Source organism: Mytilus galloprovincialis, chromosome 10, assembly GCF_965363235.1.
Source record: "Mytilus galloprovincialis chromosome 10, xbMytGall1.hap1.1, whole genome shotgun sequence".
In the NCBI taxonomy this organism is placed as follows: Eukaryota; Metazoa; Mollusca; class Bivalvia; order Mytilida; family Mytilidae; genus Mytilus; species Mytilus galloprovincialis.
In genome coordinates, this window is record NC_134847.1 from 85,158,200 (window position 1) to 85,171,090 (window position 12,891).

Sequence of the window (12,891 nt, forward strand, 5' to 3'; positions counted from 1 at the left end):
ATTTTGAAGATTTATTGCACTAGTGCAATATTATAATTTATTGCAAGCTAACTTTTGGTTACGTTCTGTGGGAAATATTATATTGCTGTACAATAATACAGAATATTTATTCCACTTGGAACTTTTATTAGGAGAGAACTTCTATTTCTTGATAGTTCAACATGCAAGTTGCCTGAAAAATTTTGATTTTAAATAACCATACTTTTTTTTTAAAAATAATCAATAATGTTTTAAACAGTTCTTCACAGAAACTACCATATTCAGTAAAATGTGTTAACCCATTCAAGTTCGGTTGATAATTTCAGCCTAATTCATACTTCAAACCTCATGTCGGACAGATTTACCATACAGTTCATAAACAATACAAATATACAGAATTAGAATTATCAAATAAGTTGACACTTCCATGCTGACAATTTAATTTGAAATTGATCGATTCATGATAAGCTTGACCATCTTTTGAATATTTTACAGACTGAGTGATGGAGGGTTGTTGATATCATTTGATGGATCGAGTCACACCACTTATATGAAGGAGGAGGTGGATAGTTACAGGATAACTATTGGTAACAGAACATGTGTTCTACATAAAGAAAATGATCCAACAGTTCTCAGGTAACTATTGGTAACAGAACATGTGTTCTACATAAAGAAAATGATCCAACAGTTCTCAGGTAACTATTGGTAACAGAACATGTGTTCTACATAAAGAAAATGATCCAACAGTTCTCAGGTAACTATTGGTAACAGAACATGTGTTCTACATAAAGAAAATGATCCAACAGTTCTCAGGTAACTATTGGTAACAGAACATGTGTTCTACATAAAGAAAATGATCCAACAGTTCTCAGGTAACTATTGGTAACAGAACATGTGTTCTACATAAAGAAAATGATCCAACAGTTCTCAGGTAACTATTGGTAACAGAACATGTGTTCTACATAAAGAAAATGATCCAACAGTTCTCAGGTAACTATTGTAACAGAACATGTGTTCTACATAAAGAAAATGATCCAACAGTTCTCAGGTAACTATTGGTAACAGAACATGTGTTCTACATAAAGAAAATGATCCAACAGTTCTCAGGTAACTATTGTAACAGAACATGTGTTCTACATAAAGAAAATGATCCAACAGTTCTCAGGTAACTATTGGTAACCAGACTGCTCCAGATAAGCTGCGTATTTGCGTGATAATGCAATATAAATAATTTAAAACCCAATGCAATTGGCCATTGCAGTGTCCAAAAACCCAATGCATTCAAAGGAAAACCCAATCATATGTCAAAACCATGAGTTCTTTATGTAATTAGTTATTGTCCCATTAGTGACACCAGTTGTGAGAAAATAGAAAACTGGCAGAACAGCTGAAACCAGACCGTGGCACAAATTAAAAGTACAATAGCTTGTCAGTGTATAAACCAAAGAAAACAGCTATCCCACATACAATGAAAGAAACATAGTTAAGATGGATGAACATCTCAGTTTGATATAACATGCCTAAATTCAGTATTTTGTTGTTGAAAAAAACAATTTGATATTTGCTTGAGAGGTAAATTGGAATTAATAATGCAATTGAAAAAACTATTTCACTCTATTACGTAAAAAATGGTGGGTAAAAACCCGATCTGTGAATTCTTATTTGGAGCACTTACATAAAGAATATATATATATGATACATATTAAAGAATTGGAAGAAATTTGTAAATATGTAAAAATTCCTTTCAAGTGCTGTCATGCAATGAAGGGTCATTTAAAGCTTTCTATGTGGTATAGGTTTTGCTCATTATTGAAGGCAGTGCATTGACCTATAGTTGCTAAGTTCTAAGTCTGTCATATAGTATCTTGTGAAAATTTGTCAAACATACCACTTGTATATTACAAATTACCAAAGGCAGATTCAAGGGGACCCCCCTTTTGTGGGAAAAATTTGGTTGATTATATCGGGGATCACTGAAGCATGACTGGAGCCCCCCTTTCCCTCCTTAGGAAAAGTTCTGGATCTGCCACTGAGTACAATATGAGGATGTTTAACCAACACAAATCATTTGAGTTTTTAACTTTGAAACAGAAAAAACTGCTTGTTCCTGCATCAATGAAGTAGATTTTACTCATATTATGCGTACATTAACTAAACCATGTGAAAGGAGACTTTGGAACATTGTTTTTTTTTTAACTTGTACACAATTTTGATTGTAAGGTGTACATGTCTTTTTGTACAGGTCCCCCTCAGCAGGAAAGTTACTGAATTATACCGTAGATGATGGTGGACATGTTTTTGCTGGTGCAACCTATGCTGAGATCGAGGTGATGAAGATGGTCATGGAATTACGGGTGTCAGAAAATGGCTGGTAAGTATAGTCCATAACATATACTGTCAATTCAGAAGCTTGTTCATGTATTCATTATTGTGATTTTTATCAAATGGACAACAATGATTATTTGTGCAAGGAAGACTCAAATAATACCAATGCAAATATTAGGTTAAAGTCAGCCTTTTCCCACCCTTTTTATGCCCCACCTACGATAGTAGAGGGGCATTATGTTTTCTGGTCTGTGCGTCCGTTCGTTCGTTCGTCCGTCCGTCTGTTCGTTCGTTCGTTCGTTCGTCTGTTCGTTCGTCCGTCTGTCCCGCTTCAGGTTAAAGTTTTTGGTCAAGGTAGTTTTTGATGAAGTTGAAGTCCAATCAACTTGAAACTTAGTACACATGTTCCTTATGATATGATCTTTCTAATTTTAAAGCCAAATTAAACTTTTGACCCCAATTTCACGGTCCACTGAACATAGAAAATGAAAGTGCATGTTTCAGGTTAAAGTTTTTGGTCAAGGTAGTTTTTGATGAAGTTGAAGTCCAATCAACTTGAAACTTAGTACACATGTTCCTTATGATATGATCTTTCTAATTTTAAAGCCAAATTAAACTTTTGACCCCAATTTCACGGTCCACTGAACATAGAAAATGAAAGTGCATGTTTCAGGTTAAAGTTTTTGGTCAAGGTAGTTTTTGATGAAGTTGAAGTCCAATCAACTTGAAACTTAGTACAAATGTTCCCTATGATATTATCTTTCTAATTTTAATGCCTAATTATATTTTTTATCCAATTTCACGGTCCATTGAACATGGAAAATGATAGTGGGAGTGGGGCATCCGTGTACTTTGGACACATTCTTGTTTATAAATCAAATATCTTGAAAAAAAGCTTCATGACCTATCAATATTTAAAGCTTATTTTGATCTTTAACTAGTACTCTTCAAGCTTAAAGTATCATTTTGAATTTTAATTTATTTAATTTTACCTTAGATCACCTAAGTACATCCTTAAACCACATATATAAAATAATTTAGACTGATGTATTTATCTTAGATTACACAGTATATTTTAATGTGAATTAGGTTTTCTAAGAATAGAAACAAAAATCATGTAAATATGATTTTTGTCGAGCCTGCAACTTTTGTTGCAGAAAGCTCAACATAGGGATAGTGATCCGGCGGCGGTGGCTACAGCGGCGGCGTTACCTCACTTCTTAAAAGCTTTATATTTTAGAAGATGGAAGACCTGGATGCTTCATACTTTGTATATAGATGCTTCATGTTACAAAGTTTCCGTCAGTCACATGTTCAATGTCCTTGACATTTCATGGTTCAGTGACCACTTGAAAAAAAAGTTCAAATTTTTTGTAATGTTGAGTTCTCTCTTATTATAAGTAATAGGATAACTATATTTGATATGTGCGTACCTTGAAAGGTTCTCATGTCTGTCAGACAGTTTTCACTCGACCTCGACCTCATTTCATGGATCAGTGAACAAGGTTAAGTTTTGGTGGTCAAGTCCATATCTCAGATACTATAAGCAATAGGGCTAGTATATTCGGTGTATGGAAGGACTGTAAGGTGTACATGTCCAACTGGCAGGTGTCATCTGACCTTGACCTCATTTTCAGTGGTTATAGTTAAATTTTTGTGTTTTGGTCTGTTTTTTCTCATACTATATGCAATAGGTCTACTATATTTGTTGTATGGAATGATTGTAAGGTGAACATGTCTAGCGGGCAGATGTCATGTGACCTTGACCTCATTTTCATGGTTCAGTGGTCAAAGCTAAGTTTTGAGTTTTGGTCTTTTTATCTAATACTATATGCCATAGGTCAACTATATTTGGTGTATGGAAATATTTTATGATCTTTATGTCAGTCGCGCAGGTTTCATTTGACCGTGACCTCATTTTCACGGTTCATTGCACAGTGTTAAGTTTTTGTGTTTTGGTCTATTTTTTTTAAACTATAAGTAATGGGTCAACTATATATGTTGTATAGAAGCATTGTTAGCTGTACATGTCTGCCTTGCATGATTCATCTGACCTTGACCTCATTTTCAAGGTTCATTGGTCTTTGTTTAGTTATCTTGGTTAATGTTAATTTTATGTGACAGTTGTAACAAAGCTTAGCTTTATACTTAGGACTATCAACATAATATCAATGATTAGTATAGAAGGCGAGACATTTCAGCGTGTGTACTCTTGTTATTTAATGATTATATTCAGACATCCAACAGAAAATATAATGACATCAGATTGAAAACAAGGGAGTTGATTTGAGACCAGACATGCATCTTATTCTTAAAGGAATGTATATTTACATTGTAGTAAGCTTCATACCACAGGCTTTTGCCAGTAATATTATTATGAAATATGTTATCTTCTTGTGCCTGCCTTTCCTACAGATTTATAGGCAGACCACAGTTAGCATTTTTATGCCCCACCTATGATAGTAGAATGGCATTATGTTTTCTGGTCTGTTCGTCCGTTCGTCCGTCCGTTGTACCGTCCATTTGTCCCGTTTCAGGTTAAAGTTTTTGGTCGAGGTAGTTTTTGATGAAGTTGAAGTCCAATCAAGTTGAAACTCAGTACACATGTTCCCTATGATATGATCTTTCTAATTCTACAGTCTGCACGGTTAGCCACTAGTCCGATGCCCCAGACTAGTCAAATTTGGTTCGGACTAGTAAGTTTTTGCAAAACTTTGTTTGGTCCAATAAGAAAAATGTCAGAATAATGGTCTTCGGACTAGTAGTTGAAAAAGTTTTTGGTGCAGATTGATTCTAATGCCAAATTAGAGTTTTTACCCCAATTGCACGGTCCACTGAACATAGAAAATGATACTGTGAGTGAGGTATCCGTGTACTGTGGACACATTCTTGTTTATTTTGACATTCTCTTTTAGGAATTAAATTTGTGAAGAATGATTATTTGTTATTGGACAAAAAATAGGGGTTAATTTAAATACTTACATTACTTTTATAATAACTTGGCCTTTACAGTGTCCACTTTGTCAAGCGACCAGGAGCTGTACTAGATACTGGTAGTTATGTAGCAAGGTTAGACTTGGATGATCCTAGTCGTGTACAACAGGCTGAACTGTTCATGGGGTCATTACCTACATTACAAAACCCACTGAACCATGGAGAAAGGATGCATCAAGTGTTCCAGAGAACTAGAACAGAGTTAGAAAACTTATTAGCCGGATATGTACTGCCAGAGCCTTTCTTTAGTACCAGGGTGAAGAAATCAGTAGAAACTTTAATGAAATGTCTGAGAGATCCTTCATTGCCATTACTTGAAATGCAGGTACTTGTAATTCTAAATTTAAAGAAAATAACAAGAGGATCCTTTGTTGCAGTTAGTTGAAATGCAGATGTTTATATTTTGTTTCATGTAGTTTAGATACAGTTATGTTAAAAATTAAAACATTTTAGTGACAACAAATGAAAAAAAGTATAACCAAAAATACTTGACTCCAACGTTAATTAAAAAATGGAAAGTCCATAAAAACTTACAAAATCAAATGCTATCAACCAACATAAAATTGGAAATCAATAGTCATATTCCTGACAGGGTACAGACTTTTTCTGAAGATAATATTGGGGTAAACCTGAATTTAAAGCTAGCTAAACCTCTGTAAACATTTGTAACTTTGACTGCTCATACAAAATTTTAAAATATTGAAAAAGATATGATCATTAGAAGTTCTTATATCTTTTAAACTTATTTTGATAGCCCCAATACCAATCATATGTTAATGCTATGATAATTAAAGTGATTTGTAGACAAAAACAATATATTTGAAATTTGCTTATATGATTTTGTACTCTACAGGAATTGATTTCAATTATCTCCGGACGAGTACCAACACATGTAGAGAGATCAATAAAGAAGTTACTCCAGACATATGCCAGTAATATTACATCCGTACTAAATCAATTCCCAAGTCAACAGGTATTAATTATATGTTCTGTTTCATCAGTTTTTAATAAGTTACCTATATAGTCAATAGTATAATATTGAGAAGAAAGAATATAAGGTATCTATCCTTGACACAAAATCAGATCATGCACAAAAAAACCCACAAAAAGCAAAGGAACTCTCAATCTTCATCTCAAAATCACAATAAGGGCATCAACACAGAGCAAAAAAAACCTCCCCTGACTGCAAGTTTAAGATGGCCCTAGCACCTATAAACAACAAAAATTAGCATGTGTTATGATTTTCCTGCTTCAGTCAATATTTCAATCTTTTGTTTTTTTACTGTTTCATAGATAGCTACTGTGATTGATGGCCATGCTGCTACACTTACAAAGAAAACAGAAAGAGAAAACTTCTTCATGACAACCCAGGGCATTGTACAGCTAGTACAAAGGTAATTATTAATAAGTCATTGGATCACTGGCTTCTACATTGGGTCGAAAAAATATTGTATATGGAATGAATAAACATAGTCCTTTATAGATTGATCATGATTAATTATTGAGAGAAAAGTTGAAAGAAATCTATTTAACTTGAATTAACCTAGTCAGGTAAGCAGAAATCTATACTAGTAAAAAAAATGATGTCCAATTTGTTAGTATGCATTATGTTAAAACAACAAATTAAATAATACTTCTTTATAAATAACTAATATAGGACAATGGTGTTGATTTAAATATACTCCATTTAAGGATCTTTTGTTTCCACTTAATAAAATAAAACCTATAATTAGTTCCAGGTCAATTCCAATACCAATAGTATATGTCACATGTAGTTTCAGCTTGTATGTATGTCTCTTCCTCCTTTATTAGAAGCACAACCATGTGCTATCATATTGTGTAAATGAGGTCATTTAACAAAATGTATCGGTACAAACTTGATGTGAGCATTTGTCTACACAGTTTCACATGGCTGTCATAATGACATAATTTTTCTGAAAAACTGTTCGAGGATAACTTATGAATGAATTTTATTTCTCATAAACTACAAATTACATAGTTACAGAGAATATACAAATTACATAGTTACAGAGAATATATAAACAATTACATTAAATATTGAAGCACATGTGAACAATACAAACATAAACATTAGATTACAAACTAACCAGGAGGAGTGACCCTCACATTTATAATTTTTATAAATCTACAAAGTTTTTCAAGAACAATATAATTATTAGAGCTCATCAATTGTTGATATTTATAAATATTTGGACAAAGAGTACAATAGTATGGTAACAACCTCTTTCTTTCTTGATTTAGAGCATTACATGACATAACATAATGATATTCATCACCTACTTCTCTTGATTCGCAAAGATGGCACAACCTATCATTTCTTGATATTGATATTGATTTCTTATAAGTTCATTCTAAAAATTACAGGTACAGAAATGGTATCCGTGGACACATGAAGACAGTGGTTCAGGATTTACTGAAACAGTATCTGAGAGTAGAACAACAGTTCCAACAAGGTTTGTATTGACATTTATAATGTATAAATAACAAATGTATAAATGGAAATTACCTTAAAGAAGAAATGAGCAAGGGACAAGAGATGGGGAAATCTGCTCTTTCAAAAAATCATCCATTTGCTAGCTATTTTCAGAATGACTTGTTCAAAATTTGGTGGGAGTATTTTTTGATCCCACCTGTCCTTTATAGAACATTTCAAATCGTTGTTACTTAAATTTCTATTAGACAGGTTATTCCATGCAATTCTAGACTAAAATAATTATTATAAAACATGATTTTATATTTGTAGGTCATTATGATAAATGTATCACTAAGTTGATGGAGAAGAAAACTGATGACATGTCTGCCGTAGCTGCTAGTATTATATCTCACCTGGCTGTCAAACCTAAAAATAAACTCATTATCTTATTGATTGTAAGTCAACACTTTATGGATTACAGATAAATAGTGGTATTTTTTAAAAAAATAAAGGGTGTTTCTAAGCTATATTCACATTGAGGGGCAAGAGCCTAAAGATGAGTTGTGGCTGAGAAACCTCCTTACTAATTTGCTTATGATGTTGTTGATTTTGCACATGCACCGATAGTTTCTTGCAATAATTTTCCATCTTCAGTGAGTAGTATGATATGCAAAGTTATCTCAAAGAAAGGACAGCTTGATTAATATGTTGTTATTTCAAGTATTTTAAAGACAAACTATTCGTTAACGCATAACTACACGAGTTTTAAAAACCATGCTTTTAACATGTATTTGGATGCCTATGAAGAATTTTAACATTATTTAAATTTGATTTTTAGGAACATTTATTTGGCAAAGAACCAGGCTTGACCGATGACTTGGCTTCCATCTTGACAGAACTGACCACCCTTAACAGACAAGATAATAGTAGTGTAGCACTGAGAGCCAGACAGGTATATGTAGTTTAGATTTGTTGTCTGTGAAATACTTTTACAGATACAATAGGTGATAGTTGTGAGGTAGATATTCAATAGTTAAATGTTTTTGTTATGCTAATAGCTTTTTGAAGAAAATGAAAGTCATCAGATGCATTTTACACACTACAAAGTTCAAATTTCTGTAGGCTTGTATGCAGATTGGCAATACAACAAAACAAATATTCACTAAGTTACAATTTTCCCTAAATTCATGGAAAAATTGGTACCTACAAAATTACAGCTTTCTTTTTAGTGGAACAAATGTCTTCTTTCCAAATGTATGTATGCATATCAAAAGTTTATGCTTATTCATGTAGAAAGTCTATTGCAGTTAACAGTTAAATGAAAAGGAACCCTGTTTTGTTGTGTGGTTATTTTGTTACTGTTAAAACTACTCTTGGTAACTTAATAGAATTTGTATATGCCAGCTAGACAATGGGTCACATGTTTTTGTGTTGTTAAACAAACTTCATATTTTGATAATTTATACCCTATTTCTGCCAAAAAAACAGATAGTTGTTTAGTGAACCCCAAATATTTATGAGACTAAATGTTGAAAAAAATAGTTTCTTCTGGTTTAAAAAAAAAGAAGCCCTGAAGGTCTGTATTTTATAGTTATAAATAGCAGTACTTCTTCCCTTATGAACTTGAACTGAGAAACAATCCAGTGGTGGATCCAGAATTGTCATAAGGCAGAGCCCAATGACTACCACAAGAGGTAGCCCTCTCCAGTCATGCTTCAGTGATTCCCTAAATAATCAAACAATTTTTCCCACAAAAGGTGGCAGGAGGGCCCCCCTAATTCTGCAATTGATGAAATCTACATATAGATATATTGTATTTTATAGGTTCTGATAGCAGCACATCTTCCACCTTATGAACTTAGACACAACCAAATGGAATCTATTTTCTTGTCTGCTATAGACATGTATGGGCCAGAATACAATCCTGATAACTTACAGGTAAACTGTTATAAATTACATTCAAATATAAAGATTTCTGTAATTTAGGTTGACTGTAGTAGACTGGTTCTGTTGAAAAGGTAGCAAGTAGGTATTTGCATACAAATAATGTTGATTTTGAAAGGTGTGGAAAAGAGTTGAAATTAATCCTTTAAAGAATCATATTTCTCAAAATTAGATTTATTTTCCAATAGCTTTTAAGTCTCCATTGTAAAAAAATTAAAACAGAAATTTGCTGTGAATACTGTTTAAATGTATATATTAAATATAAATGTAAAGTCAACATAAATCAATTAGATGACAACTTAGAAATATAACCATATACATTTGTAGTTAGTACATTATACTTACTATAAGTTTCTATTACAGATGTGACTCTACTTCTACATTATACTTACTATAGGTTTCTATTACAGATGTTACTCTACTTCTACATTATACTTACTATAAGTTTCTATTACAGATGTTACTCTACTTCTACATTATACTTACTATAGGTTTCTATTACAGATGTGACTCTACTTCTACATTATACTTACTATAGGTTTCTATTACAGATGTGACTCTACTTCTACATTATACTTACTATAGGTTTCTATTACAGATGTGACTCTACTTCTACATTATACTTACTATAGGTTTCTATTACAGATGTTACTCTACTTCTACATTATACTTACTATAAGTTTCTATTACAGATGTTACTCTACTTCTACATTATACTTACTATAAGTTTCTATTACAGATGTTACTATACTTCTACATTATACTTACTATAAGTTTCTATTACAGATGTTACTCTACTTCTACATTATACTTACTATAAGTTTCTATTACAGATGTTACTCTACATACTTACTATAAGTTTCTATTACAGATGTGACTCTACTTCTACATTATACTTACTATAAGTTTCTATTACAGATGTGACTCTACTTCTACATTATACTTACTATAAGTTTCTATTACAGATGTGACTCTACTTCTACATTATACTTACTATAAGTTTCTATTACAGATGTTACTCTACTTCTACATTATACTTACTATAAGTTTCTATTACAGATGTTACTCTACTTCTACATTATACTTACTATAAGTTTCTATTACAGATGTTACTCTACTTCTACATTATACTTACTATAAGTTTCTATTGCAGATGTTACTCTACTTCTACATTATACTTACTATAAGTTTCTATTACAGATGTGACTCTACTTCTACATTATACTTACTATAAGTTTCTATTACAGATGTGACTCTACTTCTACATTATACTTACTATAAGTTTCTATTACAGATGTTACTATACTTCTACATTATACTAACTATAAGTTTCTATTACAGATGTTACTATACTTCTACATTATACTTACTATAAGTTTCTATTACAGATGTTACTATACTTCTACATTATACTTACTATAAGTTTCTATTACAGACGTGACTCTACTTCTACATTATACTTACTATAAGTTTCTATTACAGATGTTACTATACTTCTACATTATACTTACTATAAGTTTCTATTACAGATGTTACTATACTTCTACATTATACTTACTATAAGTTTCTATTACAGATGTTACTATACTTCTACATTATACTTACTATAAGTTTCTATTGCAGATGTTACTCTACTTCTACATTATACTTACTATAAGTTTCTATTACAGATGTTACTATACTTCTACATTATACTTACTATAGGTTTCTATTACAGATGTTACTATTTTTCTACATTATACTTACTATAAGTTTCTATTGCAGATGTTACTATACTTCTACATTATACTTACTATAAGTTTCTATTACAGATGTTACTCTACTTCTACATTATACTTACTATAAGTTTCTATTACAGATGTTACTCTACTTCTACATTATACTTACTATAAGTTTCTATTACAGATGTTACTCTACTTCTACATTATACTTACTATAAGTTTCTATTGCAGATGTGACTCTACTTCTACATTATACTTACTATAAGTTTCTATTACAGATGTGACTCTACTTCTACATTATACTTACTATAAGTTTCTATTACAGATGTGACTCTACTTCTACATTATACTTACTATAAGTTTCTATTACAGATGTTACTATACTTCTACATTATACTTACTATAAGTTTCTATTACAGATGTTACTATACTTCTACATTATACTTACTATAAGTTTCTATTACAGATGTTACTATACTTCTACATTATACTTACTATAAGTTTCTATTACAGATGTGACTATACTTCTACATTATACTTACTATAAGTTTCTATTACAGATGTGACTCTACTTCTACATTATACTTACTATAAGTTTCTATTACAGATGTTACTATACTTCTACATTATACTTACTATAAGTTTCTATTACAGATGTGACTATACTTCTACATTATACTTACTATAAGTTTCTATTACAGATGTGACTCTACTTCTACATTATACTTACTATAAGTTTCTATTACAGATGTTACTATACTTCTACATTATACTTACTATAAGTTTCTATTACAGATGTGACTCTACTTCTACATTATACTTACTATAAGTTTCTATTACAGATGTTACTCTACTTCTTATTTTCACTTTCAGTTCATGAATCTACAGCAAAACAATGACATATATGATGTAATCAGTTAATTTGTTCACTTTTTATATATACAGTAAAACAAAATTATCAGAATGTTTTTTTTCTGCCTGCTATTTTCTCCTTTTATATCAAATACATAGTACACAGTTCAAATTATGAGTAAACTATTAAAATGTTCAAGTTTATATGGTAAGCTGCTCTAATCTTGTATATCTATCATTTGTTAATAAAACAATGACAACAGTTTCAATTCTAAGCTAGGATTCTATAATTTATCATAAGAATATTTTTTTAAAAATAAAATGTGATTGAGTTTTACTGTATATTTGATTTGTTCTTACAGAATTTTTTTTATCTTTAAATAAAGTTGTGTTTTCATTATTTGTTATATTTTTATTTTTTTTAATTTTTTTAAAAGCATAGTTTTTTTTATTATTAGGGGCTATTACAGAAATAAATGTATTGGATCGAAGGAACCTTTTATTTTACCTGCCATATATGTAATACTTGATTATTCCCTATAATTATTCAGGCTACTGTACTAAAATAGTCATAACCCATTTATAAATAGAATTGCCTTAAGTAAAACTTAGACAAAGAATTTAGGAAGGATATATATCCAG

General features: G+C 31.1%; 1 protein-coding gene across 9 annotated transcripts in view; it reads left to right on the forward strand.

The window, feature by feature from the left end:
- The window catches only part of LOC143048668 (acetyl-CoA carboxylase-like), an 81,634-nt gene that overhangs the window by 33,172 nt on the left and 35,571 nt on the right, over nt 1-12,891 (forward strand). For all 9 annotated transcript variants that reach the window (XM_076222465.1, XM_076222467.1, XM_076222468.1 and 6 more), the window contains 9 exons: nt 475-615; nt 2,222-2,350; nt 5,317-5,623; nt 6,152-6,271; nt 6,592-6,692; nt 7,684-7,772; nt 8,063-8,187; nt 8,571-8,684; nt 9,557-9,670. In XM_076222465.1, coding sequence (XP_076078580.1) covers nt 475-615; nt 2,222-2,350; nt 5,317-5,623; nt 6,152-6,271; nt 6,592-6,692; nt 7,684-7,772; nt 8,063-8,187; nt 8,571-8,684; nt 9,557-9,670 — 1,240 coding nt within the window. The remainder of the gene's footprint in view (nt 1-474; nt 616-2,221; nt 2,351-5,316; nt 5,624-6,151; nt 6,272-6,591; nt 6,693-7,683; nt 7,773-8,062; nt 8,188-8,570; nt 8,685-9,556; nt 9,671-12,891) is intronic.